The sequence below is a fragment of the Moschus berezovskii genome, chromosome 5 (genome assembly GCF_049115385.1).
Source record: "Moschus berezovskii isolate FMDL1 chromosome 5, NW_MosBer_1.0, whole genome shotgun sequence".
NCBI classification, from domain to species: Eukaryota; Metazoa; Chordata; class Mammalia; order Artiodactyla; family Moschidae; genus Moschus; species Moschus berezovskii.
The window spans coordinates 43,608,477-43,630,595 of NC_142464.1; the positions used below are offsets into that span (position 1 = coordinate 43,608,477).

Below are 22,119 nucleotides of genomic sequence, written 5' to 3' on the forward strand. Positions count from 1 at the left end.
TTTTTATTCCAATTTAGTTCTAGAAGTAACCACACTTTTCTGAAAGTTATAATATTTTAATATATCTGCATTGTGCAGTGTATAGTCGCTCAATTGTGTCCCTCTTTCCCCACATAGAATATGCTTAATGAAAGCATGATGTTTATTTTGTTTAGTGCTGTATCCCTGGTGTTAGAGACAGTCAGACACACCAGAAAGCACATGATCAACATCACACATAATGTGGATAAGTATACATTAGGAATAAATGTGCCCAAGATAGAAGCACTGCTCATTCTTATTTATGATGTGAGACCTTGAGACATTGTCATAACCAATATAAATGTATGAACGTGAATGAATACAGTACTCTTTATTATATTTAGGTATCAGTGAATCAAAAAATAATGCAAGCAATAATAGTTATTATGAACTTTGTTTCTAGAAGACATCAAAAGGCATCTTCTTAGGCACATTTGCACCCATACTTGCCTCCTCAGTGCTCAGCTGGACATTATAAACGTGTGGAGCAGTTATTAATCTTATATGGAGGAAGTCTTATCTGTGGGATAGCTGCAGGTGGGCAGTAAAGATGATATTTACCCCAGATTTCTGGAAAAGCAGTATAAATTGCAGATCCTCAGTATTATTGTGGGTGCTAAGTTGCTTGAGTCATGTCTGACTGTAACCTGCCAGGCTCCTCTGTCCATGGCATTCTCCAGACAAGAATATTAGAGTGGGTTGCCATGCCCTCCTCCAGGGGATCTTCCCAACTCAGGGATCTTAACGCACGTCTTATGTAATTATTTGATATGAAAAGAAATGTCATGCTAATAAAGTCTTTACTTCACTGCCGATATGTTTGAACAAAGATTCAGAAGGTAAATTATGAATATTAAGGTCCAAGTGTGGTTCACTGCTGTCAGAGCCGCTGAAGTAGAGTGAACCAGTCAGTCTGTCTTCCATCAGAGGAAGCGGGAATGCTTGTGGGTAGAAGGAGATAGATATATTTTCCCCATCATACTTATTTTTGCTTTTGGAGAGCATGTTTAGTGATTTTTTCATTCATGCCATGAAGGATTTCATGGTATTTTGTTAAGTTGGAGATTCTCTGAATAAATGTCTCCCTTCGCATTTTTTGGTTAGTTTTATTTCCTGGGAAATTACTCATTATATTTCAAAATAGTGGAAGTAAGTCATCAAAGTACTGCTGCTTTTCAAAGATGTCATAAATTCCTAACTATTTTAAATATTTTTTTTTGATCTAGTGTCTTCACACATTGCCTGCCATAGGGTTTGAAGTTTCATTTCAGAGCCAGAAGGGCGGCCAGATGTCCATTGTCAACACTGTTGGAAAGCTGTTGATTATACCCTGAAATGCTGGGAATTAATCCACATTTTAGAAAGAGAGCACACACCCATGAAAACATCCAGACTCACTTTGCTTTAGTCACCATAAGGAAAAAAGGCAAATAGGAGTACATTTTCTGTTAGTTTCTTTTTTTATGTTATGTATTTATTTTGACTGTGCTGCATCTTCCTTTCTATGCAGGCTTTTCTTTAGCTGCAACTGGCAGGGTCTACTCTAGTTGTAGTGCACAGGCTCCTTAGTGCGGTGGCTTCTTTGTGGATCACAGGTTGTAGGGCATGTGGGCTTCAGTAGTTGTGGCTCTTGAGCTCTAGAGCCCAGGCTCAATAGTTGTGGTGTATGGGCTTAGTTGCTCAGTAGCATGTGGGATCTTTTCAGATCAGGAATCAAACTTGTGTCTCCTGCATTGGCAGGTGGATTCTTCACCCTAAACTACCAGGGAAGCCCTTCTTAGTTCATATTTATCTTTATAATATAAAGGTATGAGAAGTGGATAGTTATCAATTTATTTTTAATCATGCCAAACAATTATTTCCATTTCTTATGTATTCCTACTAGGCAAGATCATACAGTGGAAAATGACACAATAATATGCAAAAAAAAAAAGATAGGGTTTTCCCAGTGGATCAGTATAAAGAATCTGCCTGCCAGTGCAGGAGACACAGGTTCAGTCCCTGGTCCAGGAAGATCCTACATGTCATTGAGCAACTAAGCCCCATGTGCCGCAGCTTTTGAGCCTATGCTCTGGAGCCCAGGAGCCACGACTGCTGAGCCCACACAAAACAACTTTTGGAGCCCTCATGCCTGAGAGCCTGTGCTCTGCAACAAGAGAAGCCACTGCAATGAGAAGCCTGCACACTCCAACTAGAGAGTAGCCCCTACTCACTGCAACTAGAGAAAAAAACAGCCAGCACGGCCAAAAAATTAATATGAATAACTTCTAGTATCAAGAGATCTATTTGCCCTGAAAGTATAGTTTACTGGATCACATTGTGATCAATAAGAAATGGAGTTATTCCAGTCATAAATAGAATGTTCTCCAATATGATTCTACCAAAGATGGGACATCTATACATTTTCAGCATTGCTATTTTTGACAGCATCACTAATTCTAACATTTATAAGGGTGAAATGGGTTCCTATTAAAAGACGTTTCACTGAAACCTCACTGCATTCATAAAACCAAGGTAATGAAGGTAAAGCAAAATATTACTTTGCTTATTTAACAAATACTTAACATAGCACTTAGTATGTGTCACCTACTTTGTTTTAAATACTCTGTAACTGTCAACTCATTTAATCCTCATCACAACCCTGTTTCATAGTTGATATTACCCTTAAAAATAACGGAACAGTTCAGTGAAGAATCTGAGGTCGCAGAAGTAGTAGGTAGCTAAACCTGCTTCCTAGCCTGGCGAATCCCAGGGATGGGGGAGCCTGGCGGGCTGCCGTCTGTGGGCTCGCACAGAGTCGGACATGACTGAAGCAACATAGCAGCAGCAGCAGCCTGCATTCTAATCCTGTGATCTACAGCCACTGTCGGTGGCAATCTATGACTTTCTGTGCTTTCACTTCCTGCAATTGCACATTACCTGTGTATCTGTAACACTGACATCCTCTTCCTTTGCATCTTACTTGCCTCATTTTTCTGTTTCTTAAACTATTGAATGGCTAGAGCAGCTGACCTATCTAAATTAAAGAATCCAATATGTATTAAATGTTCAGTTCAGTCGCTCAGTCGTGTCCAACTCTTTGCGACCCCATGAACTGCAGCACGCCAGGCCTCCCTGTCCATCACCAACTCCCGGAGTCCACCCAAACCCATGTCCATTGAGTCAGTGATGCCGTCCAACCATCTCATCCTCTGTTGTCCCCTTCTCATCCTGCCCTCAGTCTTTCATCAGGGCCTTTGCCAGTGACTCAGCTCTTCTCATCAGGCGGCCAAAGTATTGGAGTTTCAGCTTCAACATCAGTCCTTCCAGTGAACACCCAGAACTGATCTCCTTTAGGATGGACTGATTGGATCTCCTTGCAGTCCAAGGGACTCTCAAGAGTCTTCTCCAACACCACAGTTCAAAGGCATCAGTTCTTCGGCAATCAGCTTTCTTTATAGTCCAACTCTCATATCCATACATGACCACTGGAAAAACCATAGACTTGACTAGACAGACCTTTGTTGGCAAAGTAATGTCTCTGCTTTTTAATATGCTGTCTAGGTTGGTCATAACTTTCCTTCCAAGGAGTAAGTGTCTTTTAATTTCATGGCTGCAATCACCATCTGCAGTGGAGTCCAGAAAAATACAGTCAGCCACTGTTTCCACATCTATTTGCCATGAAGTGATGGGACCAGATGCCATGATCTTCATTTTCTGAATGTTGAGCTTTAAACCAACTTTTTCACTCTCCTCTTTCACTTTCATCAAGAGGCTTTTGAGTTCCTCTTCACTTTCTGCCATAAGGGTGGTATCATCTACATATCTGAGGTTATTGATATTTCTCCCATCAATCTTGATTCCAGCTTGTACTTCCTCCAGCCCAACATTTCTCATGATGTACTCTGCATATAAGTTAAATAAGTAGGGTGACAGTATACAGCCTTGACGTACTCCTTTTCCTCTTTGGAACCAGTCTGTTGTTCCATGTCCAGTTCTAACTGTTGCTTCCTGACCTGCATACAGATTTCTCAAGAGACAGGTCAGATGATCTGGTATTCCTATCTCTTTCAAAATTTTCCACAGTTTATTGTGATCCACACAGTCAAAGGCTTTGGCATAGTCAATAAAGCAGAAATAGATGTTTTTCTGGAACTCTCTTGCTTTTTTGATGATCCAACAGATATTACAATTTGATCTCTGATAGATTGTCATTATTCCTGAAAGTATTTTCTATAAAAGATTTGTTTGTCCCTCTGATAGAAAGTAGTATACAGAATTACTTAAGATAGCAACTTTACTATTTAAATATTGATAAAACAAATCTCTGAGAATTGAGGGAAACTTTTCACATGTCTGCCTGTGAATTTTGGTGCATTGTTGGATGTTTTTGGCTTCATACAAAGTTATTGGGGCTTCCCCAGTGTCTCAGTGGGTAAAGAATCTGCCTGCAGTGCAGGAGACACAGAAGACTAGGGGTTAATCACTGGGTCGTGAAGATCTCCTGGAGGAGGAAATGGCGACCCACTCCAGTATTCTTGCCTAGGAAATCCTATAGATAGAGGATCCTGGCAGGCTTCAGTCCAAAGGGTCGAAGAGAATCAGATACGCTCAATCCAAATGAGCAACTAGGCACACACAGAGTTGTTAGCCTTTTGTATGAAGCACACATCAAATTCTAAACTCTGTGACATGTGAGTGATTAAAAAGCTGCTTAAAAATTTAAAGATTCTTTCCATTTTCTCTGTGCACAGACCCCTGATTGTTGAGTTTGGTGTCACTCATAGTGATCCAGGTAGGTCTCTTACATCAAGTTTTTTCAACTAAGAGATTCTTGTTTTTAACAGACTTGAAGTCAAAAATGAAATGGAAGATCTGCTATGGGTAAAAGTCCAGCCGATATCTTAATTTGTGGCAAGAAAACACAGCATTGAAATATGCACCTATTTTATTCACTGAATAAAAAGCTTGTGGTTTTCAGGATGTCTTGAATAAGTCAGTTATTCTTTAAAATTAAAATCAAATGCTTGAGGGTCAAAGAAAAAGCAAAAATCCCTGTTTATAACGTCACATCTCAGTCCCTGGGAATGATTTTCTGAATTAAATGTTGGGATGCATTGTACTTGTGTATTTTTTTTACTACTGTAAAATATACCTGAGAACAATTTTTCTTCTTTTTTTTTTTCCAGATGACAGAAATGATGCTCAGGAGAGAAACTTAAGAGCCTTAATAGAAGAGCTGCCAGATACCCACTACTGCCTCCTCAAGTACCTTTGCCAGTTCTTGACAAAAGTAGCCAAGCACCATATGCAGAACCGCATGAATGTTCACAATCTTGCCACTGTATTTGGGCCAAATTGCTTTCAGTAAGTTGGTGAACTTTTGCTGTTAGTTTCATCACATATCCCCTTTTCCTTTACAACTGCCTAAAATTACTGCAATGTAGAAGCATATTTCGGACTAAGAAGTCAACCAGTTTACATTGGAGATATTCCGTCTTGGTATTGGGCATTTTAGCCCTTTTTTAATCCAAATTTTTGAGAAGGAAGCTGTGCCTTTTTATGAAACCATAATTTTTAATGTTTCAAACAACTGTATTTAAAATTCTTGGAATTAGTATTACTTTCACTAAAAAGAACATTTAAAAATCAATTTAAAAAATTGATTAGAAAAAGATGGAATGAGTTTGATATAGTATGTAATTTTTTATAAATCATTGCTAATGGGTGGAAAGTAACAAGTGGAATATGTCAGTGACAGAAAAATGTAACTTCAGCTACATTTGTTTTCTAGGAATAGATTAGAAATAAACTAATCTCCTTGGTAAGTGCTATATCACTAGGCACAAGAACTTTTCATAAAGCTTTATATTTTCCCTGTTATTCTTCAAAGGTGTTTAATCATTAATACATGAAATATGATCTTGCAAACCAGAGACTTTGCTTTTAGCTTTCCTATCAATATCTCTGATATCAAATACATTCCTTCTGCTTATAAAGAAAGAGAAAGAAAGGACATTCACAGTTTAAAGCTCTGAGAAATTCTCAAGTTTTTTTTTTAATAGTATATCTGCTTTTCACTCCATTAATTTACCAACTCATTCAGCTGCGTGGAACTAGTGATAGTACAGTCTTCAGAATGACTCTAAATATAAACTCGAGCTCAGATCACAGTGACTACAGGGTTGCAAGATATTTACAGTCTTCCGTGGAGAAAAGTTCTACCTAGAACAACTATTGCCTTTGTAATGTTAGAGAGTACAGTGTTTATTGAGTACAGTACTAAGTGCTGTGTTCATTTATCTGATTGAGTCCAAAGAGGCAGAAGTGGTTTATTTTGAATTTCCCATATTTAGGATAAGAAAAATAATTAGTTCAGTTCCTGTGACCACAGTTAGGTCAGTGACTATAGCCCATATGTGTTAATAAAGATCATCGGTAGAAAGTCTGCCATTTAAGGACAGTTCTCTCATCATGAAGCACTGAAAGACAAATGAAATACTTTTCTTAATAACTTAGGTGAATACAATGTATGCATTGTATGGTCAGTAGAATGAGATGGTCAGTAGATGAGGAGGATTTTTTTCCCAAAGGGGAAATCCTCATTAAAGGCTGTAAATTTTAGATACAAGGTGATATTTTTAAGAAAACTACAATCATAAAGCTGGAAGAAAATACACCAGTAATATATGATTGGTGTTCTGGATACTAGACTTCTAGGTGACTCTTAATTACTATGTTTTTACATGTATTTCCAGTTTCAGGTTATTAAATTTAGTTGACTAGGTAATATTATCATTGTAAAATATTCAAACAGTGTAGCGTTATATTGAATAAAAATATCCTCCAGTAGTTCCTCCCATTCCAACTTCTCTCTAGACAGAAAATTAGTAGCCAATAGGTGTGTATCCTTTTTGAACACAGCCATAAATCTATTTTAAAATATGAATAGGATCAAGGTGTGTATATTGTGAAGCTTGATTGTTTTTATGGTAGCACTAGAACCTTTAATGTCAAAAGATCTATAGACCTCATTCTTTTAACTACTAGATAATGGGAATTTATTCTAACTTAGCTCTGCCTCAATTGATGCGGGCTGAGATTGTCATTTTTTTTATATTAAAACAGAATTATAGTGTTCATCCTGAGTGTGATTCTTTATGTACATTTCTCTTACTACTTTGTGGGAGTTCTTTAGGTCTTCTGGAAAATAATCTTTTGTCTGTTATAAACATTGCAAACATTTTCTTCTGTTGTTTGTCATTTAGTTTTATTTATGGTGCTTTATAAATTTTTTAAATTTTAATTTAATGTGTCAACTCTTCCTCTTTTTGCTTATCAGGATTTAGGTCTTAGTAATATAATATTAATTATGTTGTCTTACTTAATAGTGATATATCATAAAAATATTATGACACATATTTTTCTTTTGTCACATTTATAGACTTTTTACGCTTAGGTTTTTACTTTCTCGAGAATTATTTTTGTATGTATCGCATATGGATCCAGTTTGATTTTTCTTCAGATAGATAGCTAATTGTTACCAGATCATTCACTGAGTAGTACATCTCCTTGCTAATTTACAATACCAACTCAATCACATATTACTTTCCTGTATATATGAGTTTGTTTCTGGTGTTTGCATGGCTCCTTCCTGTTCTGCATATCTATACATTTACCCTTTAAGAGGAATTTTGGAGTCTCCATGGTAAGTGGTATCTCACTGTGGTTTTGATTTGCATTTCTCTGATGACTAATGACATTGAATATCTTCTTATATGCTTGTTGACCATTTGTATATCTTTGGAAAAATGTCTGTTCAGATCCTCAGACCATTTTTAGTTGGATTTTTGTCTTTATGATTGAACTGTAAAAGTTCTTTATATATTTTAGATATTAGTCCCTTATCAGATGTGGGATATGCATATATTTTCTCCTATGTGTTGTCTTCTCATGTTTATACTTGTATCCTTTCAAACAGAAAATGTTTAATTTTGATAAAGTCCAATATATTTTTCTGTTGTTACATATGCTTTTGGTATTGTATCTAAGGTTTTGCATAACTTGTTAAGATTTTTTAAAAGAGGTTTATTGTTTTAACTCTTACACTTAAGTCTATGGAGTTAATTTGGAATTAATTTTTGTGTGGTATAAGGAAGGAGTTTAGTTCCATTCTTTTGCCTGTGGGTGTGCATTTGTCCTATTACCATTTGTTGAAAATTGGATTGTCCTGGCACTCTTGTCAGAAATTGGTTAACTATATTGTTAGGGCTTATTTATGCACTTTCAGTTTTACTCCATTGATATATGTCTATCCTTACGTGGTTACCACACTGTCTTGATTCTTGTCACTTTTTAGTAAGTTTTGAATTCAAATAGCATCCATCTTCCAACTTTGTTCTTTTTCAAGATTGACCATTTCGTTTCCATAATAATTGTAGGGTCATATTGTAAATTTCTGCAAAAAAAAAAAATCGCCAGCTGGGATTTTGATAGGAATTCTGTTGAATCTGTAGTTCAGTTTGGGGAGTTCACTGGAAAAGACTCTGATGCTGGGAAAGGTTGGGGGCGGGAGGAGAAGGGGACGACAGAGAATGAGATGGCTGGATGGCATCACCGACTCTGTGGACATGAGTTTGAGTGAACTCTGGGAGTTGGTGATGGACAGGGAGGCCTGGTGTGCTGTGATTCATGGGGTCGCTGAGAGTTGGACATGACTGAGCAACTGAACTGAATTGCTAGGTTAAGAATATTAAATCGTCCAATCCATGAACATGGGATGTGTTTCTTTTTTATTTAATTGGAGGCTAATTACTTTACAGTATTGTGGTGGGTTTGCCATACATTCACATGTATCAGTCATGGGTGACGTGTGTTCCCCGTCTTGACCCTCCCTATCCTATCCCTGAGGGTCATCCCAGTGCATCAGTGCTGAGCACCCAGTCTCATGCATCGAACCTGGACTGGCAATCTATTTCATATATGGTAATATACATGTTTCAATGCTATTCTCTTAAATCATCCCACCCTGGCCTTCTCCCACAGAGTCCAAAAGTCTGTTCTTTACATCTGTGTCTCTTCTGCTGTCTCGCATATAGAATCATCGTCACCATCTTTCTAAATCCCATATATATGCTTTAATATACTGTATTGGTGTTTTTATTTCTGACTTACTTCACTCTGTATAATAGGTTCCAATTTCAACCACCTCAGTAGAACTGATTCAAATTCATTCTTTTTAATAGTTGAGTAATGTTCGATTGTGTAAATGTACCACAGCTTTCTTTTTTTTTTTGGAAGCTAATTACTTTATTATAGTGGTTTTTGCCATACATCAACATGAATCAGCCATGGGTTTACACGTGTTCCCCATCCTGAACCAACCTCCCTCGTCCCTCCCCATCCCATCCCTGTGGGATATCCCAGTGCACCAGCGCTGAGCACCCTGTCTCATGCATCGAACCTGGCCTGGCGATCTGTTCCACGTATCATAATATACATGTTTCAATGCTATTCTCTCAGATTATCCCACCCTTGCCTTCTCCCACAGAGTCCAAAAGACTATACATCTGTGTCTCTTTTGCAGTCTTGTATACAGGGTTATCATTAACCATCTTTCTAAATTCCATATATATGCACCAGTATACTGTATTGGTGTTTTTCTTTCTGGATTATTTCACTCTGTATAATAGGCTCCAGTTTCATCCACCTCATTAGAACTGATTCAAATGCATTCTTTTAATAGCTGAGTAATATTCCATTGTGTAAATGTACCACAGCTTTCTTATCCATTCGTCTGCTGATGGACTTCTAGGTTGCTTCCATGTCCTGGCTATTATAAACAGTGCTGCAGTGAACATTGGGGTACACAAGTCTCTTTCAATTCTGGTTTCCTCAGTATGTATGCCCAGGAGTGGGATTGCTGGGTCATATGGCATGCTGTTTCCAGTTTTTTAAGGAATCTCCACACTGTTCTCCCTAGTGACTGTACTAGTTTGCATTCCCACCAACTGTGCAAGAGGGTCCCCTTTTCTCCACACCCTCTCCAGCATTTATTGTTTGTAGATTTTTGGATAGCAGCCATTCTGACCAGGGTGAGTTGGTATCTCATTGTGGTTTTCATTTGCATTTCTCTGATAATGAGTAATGTTGAGCATCTTTTCATGTGTTTGTTTAGTTCAGTTGCTCAGTCATGTCCGACTCTTTGCAACCCCATGAATCACAGCACGCCAAGCCTCCCTGTCAATCACCAACTGGCAGAGTTCATTTAAACTCATGTCCATCAAGCTGGTGATGCCATCCAGCCATCTCATTCTCTGTCGTCCCTGTCTCCTCCCGCCCCCCAATCCCGGCCATCATCAGAGTCTTTTCCAGTGAGTCAATCGTCGCATGAGGTGGCCAAAGTATTGGAGTTTCAGTTTTAGCATCAGTCCTTCCAATGAACACCCAGGACTGATCTCCTTTAGAATGGACTGGTTGGATCTCCTTGCAGTCCAAGGGACTCTCAAGAGTCTTCTCCAGCACCACAGTTCAAAAGCATCAATTCTTCGGCAATCAGCTTTCTTCATAGTCCAACTCTCACATCCATACACAACCACTGGAAAAACCATAGCCTTCACTAGACGGACCTTTGTTGGCAAAGTAATGTCTCTGCTTTTTAAAGTGCTATCTAGGTTGGTCATGACTTTCCTTCCAAGGAGTAAGGATCTTTTAATTTCATGGCTACAGTCAGCATCTGCAGTGATTTTGGAGCCCCAAAAAATAAAGTCTGACACTGTTTCCACTGTTTCCCCATCTAATCCCATTGAGTGATGGGACCAGATGCCATGATCTTTGTTTTCTGAATGTCGAGCTTCAAGCCAACCTTTTCATTCTCCTCTTTCACTTTCCTCAAGAGGCTTTTGAGTTCCTCTTCACTTTCTGCCATAAGGGTGGTGTCATCTGCATATCTGAGGTTATTGATATTTCTCCCAGCAATCTTGATTCCAGCTTGTGCTTCTTCCAGCCCAGTGTTCCTCATGATGTACTCTGCATATAAGTTAAATAAGCAGGGTGGCAATATACAACCTTGATGTACTCCTTTTCCTTTTTGGAACCAGTCTGTTCTACCATGTCCAGTTCTAACTGTTGCTTCCTGACCTGCATACAGGTTTCTCAAGAGGCAGGTCAGGTGGTCTGGGATTCCCATCTCTTTCAGAATTTTCCACAGTTTATTGTGATCCACACAATCAAAAGCTTTGGCATAGTCAATGAAGCAGAAATAGATGTTTTTCTGGAATTCTCTTGCTTTCTCCATGATCCAGCGGATGTTGGCAATTTGATCTCTGGTGCCTCTGCCTTTTCTAAAACCTGCTTGAACATCTGGAAGTTCATGGTTCACATATTGCTGAAGCCTGGCTTGGAGAATTTTCAGCATGACTTTACTACCATGTGAGATGAGTGCAATTGTGCAGTAGTTTGAGCATTCTTTGGCATTGCCTTTCTTTGGGATTGAAATGAAGACTGACCTTTTCCAGTCCTGTGGCCACTGCTGAGTTTTCCAAATTTGCTGACATATTGAGTGCAGTACTTTCACAGCATCATCTTTCAGGATTTGAAATAGCTCAACTGGAATTCCATCACCTCCACTAGCTTTGTTCGTAGTGATGCTCTCTAAGGCTCACTTAACTTCACATTCCAAGATGTCTGGCTCTAGGTGAGTGATCACGCCATCGTGATTATCTTGGTTGTGAAGATCTTTTTTGTTCAGTTCTTCTGTGTATTCTTACCACCTCTTCTTAATATCTTCTGCTTCTGTTAGGTCCATACCATTTCTGTCCTTTATCGAGCATATCTTTACATGAAATGTTCCCTTGATATCTCTAATTTTCTTGAAGAGATCTCTTGTTTTTCCCATTCTGTTGCTTTCCTCTATTTCTTTGCATTGATCCCTGAGGAAGGCTTTCTTATCTCTCCTTGCTATTCTTTGGAACTCTGCATTCAGATGCTTATATCTTTCCTTTTCTCCTTTGCTTTTTGCTTCTTTACTTTTCAAAGCTATTTGTAAGGCCTCCTCAGACAGCCATTTTGCTTTTTTGCATTTCTTTTCCACGGGGATGGTCTTGGTTCTTGTCTCCTGTACAATGTCACCAACCTCCGTCCAGAATTCTTCAGGCACTCTATCTATCAGATCTAGTCCCTTAAATCTACTTCTCACTTCCACTGTGTAATCATAAGGGATTTGATTTAGGTCATATCTGAAAGGTCTAGTGGTTTTCCCTACTTTCTTCAATTTAAGTCTGAATTTGGCAATAAGGAGTTCATGATCTGAGCCACAGTCAGCTCCTGGTCTTGTTTTTGATATCTGTATAGAGCTTCTCCATCTTTGGCTGCAAAGAATATAATCAATCTGATTTCGGTGTTGACCACCTGGTGATGTCCATGTGTAGAGTCTTCTCTTGTGTTGTTGGAAGAGGGTGTTTGCTATGACCAGTGCGTTCTCTTGGCAAAACTCTATTAGCCTTTGCCCTGCTTCATTTCATGCTCCAAGGTTAATTTTGCCTGTTACTCCAGGTGTTTCTCGACTTCCTACTTTTGCATCCAGTCCCCTATAATTGTATGTCTTCTTTGGAGAAATGTCTGTTCAGTTGTTTGGCCCATTTTTTATTGGGTCATTTATTTTTCTGGAATTGAGCTGCAGGAGTTGCTTGTATATTTTTGAGATTAATTCTTTGTCAGTTACTTCGTTTTCTATTATTTTCTCCCATTCTGAAGGCTGCCATTTCACTTTGCTTATACTTTCCTTCCTTGTTAAAAGCTTTTAAGTTTAATTAGGTCCCATTTGCTTATTTTTGCTTTTATTTCCTTTACTCTGGGGGGTGGGTGATAGAGGATCCTGCTATGATTTACTCCAGAGAGTGTTCTGCCTATGTTTTCCTCTAGGAGTTTTATAGTTTCTGGTCTTACGTTTAGATCTTTAATCCATTTTGAGTTTATTTTTGTGTATGTTGTTAGAAAGTGTTCAAGTTTCATTCTGTTACAAGTGGTTGACCAGATTTCCCAGCACCACTTGTTAAAGAGATTGTCTTTGTCTTTTCTCCATTGCATATTCTTGCCTCCTTTGTCAAAGATAAGGTGTCCATAGGTTGTGGATTTATCTCTGGGCTTTCTATTTTGTTCCATTGATGTATATTTCTGTCTTTGTGCCAGTACCATACTGTCTTGATGACTGCAGCTTTGTAGTAGAGCCTGAAGTCAGGCAGGTTGATTCCTCCAGTTCCATTCTTCTTTCTCAAGATTGCTTTGGCTATTCGAGGGTTTTGTATTTCCATACAAATTTTGAAATTATTTGTTCTAGTTCTCTGAAAAATACTGTTGGTAGCTTGATAGGGATTGCATTGAATCTATATATTGCTTTGGTGAAGTGAAAGTGAAGTCACTCAGTCGTGTCCAACTCTTTGCAACCCCATGGACTGTAACCCGCCAGGCTTCTCCATCCATGGAATTTTCCAGGCATGAGTACTGAAGTGGGTTGCCATTTCCTTCTCCAGGGGATCTTCCCGACCAGGAGTTGGACCCCGTCTCCTGCATTGCAGGCAGATGCTTTACCATCTGAGCCACCAGGGAATTTCCCTTGGTAGTATACTCATTTTCACTATATTGATTCTTCCAATCCATGAGCATGGTATTTTTCTCCATCTATTTGTGTCCTCTTTGATTTCTTTCATCTGTGTTTTATAGTTTTCTATATATGGGTCTTTGTTTCTTTAGGTAGAATTATTCCTAAGTATTTTATTCTTTTTGTTGCAATGGTGAATGGAATTATTTCCTTAATTTCTCTTTCTGTTTTTTCACATTGTTAGTGTATAGGAATGCAAGGGATTTCTGTGTGTTAATTTTGTATCCTGCAGCTTTACTATATTCATCGATTAGCTCTAGTAATTTTCTGGTGGTTTTTTAGGGTTTTCTGTGTAGAGGATCATGTCATCTGCAAACAGTGAGAGTTTTACTTCTTCTTTTCCAATATGGATTCCTTTTATTTCTTTATCTTCTCTCATTGCTCTAAAACTTCCAAAACTATATTGAATAGTAGTGGTGAGAGTGGGCACCGTTGTCTTGTTCCTGACTTTCGGGGAAATGCTTTCAATATTTCACCATTGAGGATAATGTTTGCTGTGGGTTTATCGTATATGGCTTTTATTATGTTGAGGTATGTTCCTTCTATTCCTGCTTTCTGGGGGGCAGGGGTTTATCTTAAATGGATCTTGACTTTTGTCAAATCTTTCTCTGCATCTATTGAGATAATCTTATGATTTTTATCTTTTAATTTGTTAATGTGGTGTATCACATTGATTGATTTGTGAATATTGAAGAATCCTTGCATCCCTGGGATAAAGCCCACTTGGTCATGATCTTTTTAATACGTTGTTGGATTCTGTTTGCTAGAATTTTGTTAAGGATTTTTGTATCTATGTTCATCAGTGATGTTGGCCTGTAGTTTTCTTTTTTTTGGCATCTATGTCTGGTTTTGGTATTAGGGTGATGGTGGCCTCATCAAATGAGTTTGGAAGTTTACCTTCCTCTGCAATTTTCTGGAAGAGTTTGAGTAGGATAGCTGTTAGCTCTCCTCTAAATTTTTGGTAGAATTCATCTGTGAAACCATCTGGTCCTGGGCTTTTCTTTGCTGGAATATTTCTGATTACAGTTTCAATTTCCGTGCTTGTGATGGATCTGTTAAGATTTTCAATTTCTTCCTGGTTCAGTTTTGGAAAGTTATACTTTTCTAAGAATTTGTCCATTTCTTCCAACTTGTCCATTTTATTGGCATATACTTGCTGATAGTAGTCTCTTATGATCCTTTGTATTTCTGTGTTGTCTGTCGTGATTTCTTCATTTTCATTTCTAATTTTGTTGATTTGATTCTTCTCCCTTTGTTTCTTGATGAGTCTGGCTAATGGTTTGTCTGTTTTATTATCTTCTCAAAGAAACAGCTTTTAGCTTTGTTGATTTTGGCTATGGTCTCCTTTGTTTCTTTTGCATTTATTTCTGCCCTAATTTTTATCATTTCTTTCCTTCTACTAACTCTGGGGTGCTTCATTTCTTCTTTTTCTAGTTGCTTTAGGTGTAGAGTTAGGTTATTTATTTGAGCTCTCTCCTGTTTCTTGAGGTAGGCTTGTATTGCTATGAACCTTTGCCTTGGCATTGCTTGTACTGAATCCATAGGTTTTGGGTTGTTGTGTTTTCATTTTCATTCGTTTCTATGCATATTTTGATTTCTTCTGTGATTTGTTGGTTATTCAGAAGTGTGTTGTTTAGTCTCCATATGTTGGAATTTTTAATAGTTTTTCCTATACTTGATATCTAATCTTACTGCATTGTGATCTGAAAAGATGCTTGAGACGATTTCATTTTTTTTTAATTTACCAAGCCTAGATTTATGGCCCAGGATGTGATCTATCTTGGAGAAGGTTCTGTGTGTACTTGAGAAAAAGGCGAAATTCATTGTTTTGGGGTGAAATGTCCTATAGATATCTATTAGGTCTAACTGGTCCATTGTATCATTTAAAGTTTGTGTTTCCTTGTTAATTTTCTGTTTAGTTGATCTATCCATAGGTGTGAGTGTAGTATTAAAGTCTCCCACTATTATTGTGTTGTTGTTAATTTCTCCTTTCATACTTGATAGCATTTGTCTTACATATTGTGGTGCTCCTATGTTGGGTGTGTATATATTTATCATTGTTATATCTTCTTCTTGGAGTGATCCTTTGATCATTATGCTGTGTCCATCCTTGTCTCTTTTCACAGCCTATATTTCAAAGTCTATTTTATCTGATATAAGTACTGCTATTCCTGCTTTCTTTTGGTCTCCATTTGTGTGAAATACCTTTTTCCAGCCCTTCACTTTCAGTCTGTATGTGTCCCTAGGTTTGAGGTGGGTTTCTTGTAGACAGCATATGTAGGGATCTTGTTTTTTTATCCATTCAGCCAGTCTTTGCCTTTTGGTTGGGGCATTCAACCCATTTACATTTAAGGTAGTTATTGATAAGTGATTCTGTTACCATTTACTTGTTTTTTTGGGGGTTCAAGTTTATTCACCTTTCCTGTGTTTCCTATCTAGAGAATGTCCTTTAACATTTGTGGAAGAGCCGCTTTGGTGGTGCTGAATTCTCTCAGCCTTTTTTGTCTGTAAAGCTTTTGATTTCTCCTTCATATTTGAATGAGATCCTTGCTGGGTACAGTAATCTGGGCTGTAGGTTATTTTCTTTCATCACTTTAGGTATGTCCTGCCATTTCCCTCCTGGCCTGAAGAGTTTCTATTGAAAGATCAGCTGTTATTCTTATGGGAATCCCCTTGTGTGTTACTTGTTGTTTTTCCCTTGCTGCTTTTAATATTTGTTCTTTGTGTTTGATCTTTGTTAATTTGATTAATATGTGTCTTGGGGTATTTCAGCTTGGATTTATCCTCTTTGGGACTCTCTGGGTTTCTTGGACTTGAGTGGCTGTTTCCTTCCCCATTTTAGGGAAATTTTCAACTATTATCTCCTCAAGTATTTTCTCATGGCCTTTCTTTTTGTCTTCTTCTTCTGGGACTCCTATGATTCGAATATTGGGGCATTTAACATTGTCCCAGAGGTCTCTGAGGTTATCCTTATTTCTTTTAATTCTTTTTTCTTTTTTCCTTTCTGCTTCATTTATTTCCACCATTCTATCTTCTACCCTACTTATCTTCTGCGTCAGTATTCTGCTGTTGTTTCCCTCCAAAGTGTTTTTTATCTCATTTATTGCATTATTCATTATTGATTGACTTTTTTATTTTTTCTTGGTCCTTGTTAAACTTTTCTTGCATCTTCTCCATCCTTGTCTCCAGTCTATTTATCTATAACTCTGTTTTGTTTTCAAGATTTTGGATCATTTTCACTATCATTATTCTGAATTCTTTTTCAGATAGGCTCCCTATCGCCGCCTCTTTTGTTTGGTTTGGTGGGCATTTATCATGTTCTGTTACTTGCTGAGTATTTCTCTGCCTTTTCATCTCGTTTAGATTTCTAAACAAGAATGGTGGGGTGGCCTTTCTGTATTCTAGCAGTTTGTGGTTCTTCTTTATTGTGGAGGTTCCTCCCTGTGGGTGGGGTTGGACGAGTGGCTAGTCAAGGTTTCCTGGTTAGGGAAGTTTGCATCAGTGTTCTGTTGGGTAGAGCTGGATTTCTTCTCTGGAGTGCAATGAAGTGTCCAGTAGTGAATTTTGAGATGTTTATGGGTTTGGTGTGACTTTGGGCAGCCTGTATATTAAAGTTCAGGGCTATGTTCCTGTGTTGCTGGAGAATTTGCGTGGTATGTCTTGCTCTGGAACTTTTTGGCTCTTGGGTGGAACTTGGTTTCAGTGTAGGTATGGAGGCTTTTGGATGAGCTCTTACCCATTAATGTTCCCTGGAATCAGGGGTTCTCTGGTGTTCTCAGATTTTGGACTTAAGCCTCCTGCCTCTGGTTTTCAGACTTATTCTTACAGTAGCCTCAGGACTTCTTCCATACAGCACCGATGATAAAGCATCTAGGTTAATGGAGAAAAGATTCTCCACAATGAGGGACACCCAGAAAGGTTTGCTGAGTTACATGGAGAAGAGAAGAGGGAGGAGGGAGATAGAGGTGACCAGGAGGAGAAGAGGGGGAATCAAAAGGGGAGAGAGCAGTCTAGCCAGTAGTCAATTCCCTGTGTGCTCTCCACAGTCTGGAACACTCAGAGAGGTTCACGGAGTTACACAGAGGAGAGAAGAGGGAGGAAGGAGACAGAGGTGGCCAGGGGGAGAAGAGGGAGAATCAAAAGGAGAGAGACAGATCCAGCCAGTAATCAGTTCCCTAAGTGTTCTCCACAGCCTGGAACACCCAGAGATTCACAGAGTTAAGTAGAGAAGAGTGGGGAGGGAGCAGATAGAGGTGACCTGGGGGAGAAAAAGGAGAGTCAAAAGAGGGAGAGAGCAGTCAAGCCAGTAATCACACTCCTAAGTAAAATTGGGTACTGAAGATTGGATTCTTAAAGGTACAAAATTGATAACAAATACCAAAAAGCAAAGATTAAAAATCTAGAGTAGAGGTTGCTGCTGCCACTAAGTCACTTCAGTCGTGTCCGACTCTGTGTGACCCCACAGACGGAAGCCCACCAGGCTCCCGCATCCCTGGGATTCTCCAGGCAAGAACACTGGAGTGGGTTAGACTCTCAAAAATACAACATTTTAAAAAAAAATCACAAAAATTATAAAAAATATATATGAATTTTGCTTTAAAAATAGGGTCCTTTTTTTTTGCAAGGTAATAGTAGGTTATAAAAATGAAAATTAAAGAAGTAATAGAAGACTTAAAATTTTTTTTTAATTTAAAAAATAATATTAAAAAAATATCTATGAATTTCTCTGGAGCTATTGTGGGCAATGTGGGGTCAGTTCAGTTTCAGATAGTTCCTTGTTCCAGCTTATACTTCTCAAGATCTATAGGCCCCTTCCAGTGTACTCAGTGCTAACTACAGGGCTTTAACTGTTGCATCTGTCACTTCCAAAGCGGTTCCCTCTGTTTATTTTGGCTTCTTCTGTTTGCAAGTCTCTTCAGTGTCTAATTTCTGCCTTGACACAAGGGGGCAAAGGTGGTCACTTATTTAGGCTCACTTGTTCAGTCGTGCTGTGGGGAGGAAGGAACACTGCAAACAAATATCACTGGCATGTGTAGGGAGTGCTTGCAGTGTCTCAGCTACACTGGGTTTGCCCCCAGCGTGTGTGTTTTCCCAGTCTTCACTGCTTAGGCTCCAGGTTGCTCTGCAGGGGAACTGTCTAAAGTGGGCCCTGGGTTGCGTGCACTTCCTAGGTCTAAGCCACTCAGGTTCAACTTCTCAGGTACTCCGCAAAGGCGCAGACTCGGTTCGGCCTGCGTTTTGTGCCCTTCCCGGGTCTGAGCAGCTCAGGTGACCAGGTGCTTGGCGAACGCACTCTCCCTACGTGCAGGGCATCTTATTGCCTCCCCGTCCCAGCCACTCGGTTTCCTGGGAGCGACGTCTCAGGTGTGCCGTGTGTCTCTTCTGGGGAGCTGATCTCTGGCTGCAACCCTCCTGCTGGATGTCAACCATCCAGGATCCCAGGAAGACTTGGTTAGCAACTGGGAGCCTGCTTGCAGTTTGGTAGAGGATGACATCTCTGAGGCCGAGATGCTGCCCTCCTGCCTCTCTGCCTCTGGTGGGACATTGGTCGGTCCACAGCCAGCTTGCTCTCCTCTGGTATTCGCTAAGTCCTTTGTTCTGTGAGCGGGCCCGGCAGTGCCTTAGGTTAGGGCTTTTCGCGGGAAAGTTCTCTCTCTTTTTTTTCCTCTCTCTCTGGCTATTCCACAGTTTGGGTTGCTATCTCAGTTAGCTCCCTCGGATTACCCTCAAGGCATTCAGGCCCGGCCCTTACCATAAGCAGTGCAGCCCATGCCTCCCTGTTCAGCCCCCGCTTGGTGGTGGCAGATGCCTATTCTGGTTTCTACGACAAGTACAAGTCCTCCTAAAGAATGTCAGATATTCAAAGAAATTTCTTTTTCCAAGTGTTGATAATTGTTGAAATGGGTACTGGATTTTCAGTGGTTTGGATAACATGGCATAATAAAAGAAAGTTATTCTAGTCCTTGTTCTGTGATTTGGTAGGTCTGACTTTCTGCTTTGTTTTTCTGTTAAGTTTTCTGTAAAATGGGACTTACAGAATTTAGTTTGAAACTTAAGTGAGACCATAAGAGAAAGCCCTGGTGCATACTAGATATTTGGTAAAGTGGTATTGAAGTATATGTACAGTTAACTGAGCACATTTGCAGTTACATTAAGGGAAAGATCAGCTTTTATACATTTTACCATCATACCAAGCTTAATGAATTGGGCTCCTGAGAAACAATACAAAAGGCATGGCATTCTTTTTACTTCATTTGTCTTAGTTTTTACTTTCTTCTGAAATATATTATTTCTTAGAGTATTGAATATGTCTTTTAATATTTAAAGACAATATTTTTTCTTATCTAGTAAAATGTCTAAATGCAAACCAACTTCTTCAAATTATTAGACATATATCTTGTGACCTCCCCTAGATTGCCTTGGCATTTACCAACCTCCAGGACCAATCTGCCACCAGGGGTTGATTTTTTTATTTTTTTTTTTAAGTTTTGGGTTTTTTCCTTGGAGAAGGAAATGGCAACCCACTCCAGTATTCTTGCCTGGAGAATCCCATGGACAGAAGAGCCTGGTGGGCCACAGTCCACAGGGTCACAAAGAGCTGGACACAGCTGAGTGACTTTCACTACTTGGGTTTTTTAAACTTATTTTTATTGTGCTATTTACTTTTGGCTTCACTTGGTCTTCGTTGCTGCACACAGGGACTACTCTCAGGTTGGGGGGCACTGGCTTCTCTTGTTTTGGAGCATGAGCTCTAGGCAGGCGGGCTCAGTAGTTGTAGCTCATGGGCTTAGTTGCCCTGTAGCACATGGAATCTTTCCAGGGTAGGGATTGAACTCATATCCTGTGCATTGGCAGGTGAATTCTTAACCCCTGTCCCACCAGAGAAGTCCAGGGATTGATTTTTCACCTGCTTTGGGAATGTTGGATCCTTTCCTTGGCTTCTGCCTTGTGGTTGAGCCAAATAGCCACCTGCTCATAGCTTCCCCCATCACTTCTGGGCCCTGGACTAGGATTTGAATTCCTGATGGGCTGGATAAAGTACCTTGGAAATCTAGACCAGTTAAATCTCTCTGAGAGAACCGTAGCACTGGGAATCAGGAGTAGCAGGAAACCAGGTAGATGCCTACTTTCTCCCTTCTGTGGAATCCTCCATCCCATAGCCTCTCTTCCTTGTATACCATCTAGTGAATTCCAGGCTCTCAGACACAGCATCTTTTAAATGGACTGTTGTGTGTCTTGGTGTTCTTGTGAAATAGCTACGCACATTGTTTATTGTTTGACATCCCCACTTGCTTCTTTTCCTCACCCTTGCTGACCTGTTCCCTACTTCAAAGTAATCTAATAACATCCCTATCCTTGCCTCAGTCTCAGGTGTTTTTGTTTTGTTTGTTTTTGTTGAAAATCTGCTCTAAGGCACTGTGTACCTAGAGACCCAGCAGGCTGTAACAATATAGGAAGAAAACTCTTTTCTTATGATATGGTGAGGCTATTGTACTTTAAGAATTTTAAAGAATAATGTTGGCTATGCATGATTTTTTTTCACATTCTAGCTTTGGAACCTGATTGCCTCATAAACAGCAACTCCACTATAAACAGAGAAGGCAGTGGCAACCCACTCCAGTACTCTTGCCTGGAAAATCCCATGGATGGAGGAGCCTGGTAGGCTGCAGTGCATGGGGTCGTGAAGAGTCGGACATGACTGAGCAACTTCACTTTCACTTTTTACTTTCATGCACTGGAGAAGGAAATGGCAACCCACTCCAGTGTTCTTGCCTGGAGAATCCCAGGGACGGTGGAACCTGTTGGGCTGCCATCTATGGGGTCACACAAGTCAGACACGACTGAAGCGACTTAGCAGCAGCAGTCATTATAAACATTTTACTTCTTCACTATTATTACATGAATCCTTTGAGTCTGGGGGCTTTCCCAGTGACTCAGACGGTAAAGAATCCTCCTGCAATGCAGGAGACCTGGTCTCCATCCCTGGGTCAGGAAGATCCCTGGGTCAGGAAGATCCCTGGAGAAGGGAGTGGCTAACTACTCCATTTTTCTTTTTGGAGAATCCATCGACAGAGGAGCTTGGTGAGCTACAGTCTATGGGGTCACAAAGAGTCAAACACAACTGAGTGATTAACACTTATCACTTTCACTTTTGAGTTTGAAGTTTCCTAGGAGAAAAAGTATTCAAAACTGAGAGTGATATTAGGAAAATCTAAATATTTGTATTTATTCTTACTTAGAGTTAATTTTTAAATTTGTCTGTTAAATAGAAGAGACCAAATACCCTCTAATGATGCTCTTGCTGAGAGTTTGGGGGAGGGTTAATATTCTTCAGATTTTGCATTAAATTCATTGTGTAGACCCTTGGCGTAAAATCAGTTGTATACACTCAGTTACCATCATTTAATAAAATCAATGACATCAAAATATCTAGTAATTAAAACAGATCTGCTGATTTCTAC

At 39.3% G+C, this 22,119-nt stretch overlaps 1 protein-coding gene across 7 annotated transcripts in view; it reads left to right on the top strand.

Moving 5' to 3' along the window:
- FAM13A (family with sequence similarity 13 member A) overlaps positions 1-22,119 on the top strand; it is a 353,167-nt gene that overhangs the window by 59,169 nt on the left and 271,879 nt on the right. For all 7 annotated transcript variants that reach the window (XM_088836241.1, XM_055434557.2, XM_055434553.2 and 4 more), the window contains one exon: positions 5,190-5,367. In XM_088836241.1, coding sequence (XP_088692367.1) covers positions 5,190-5,367 — 178 coding nt within the window. The remainder of the gene's footprint in view (positions 1-5,189; positions 5,368-22,119) is intronic.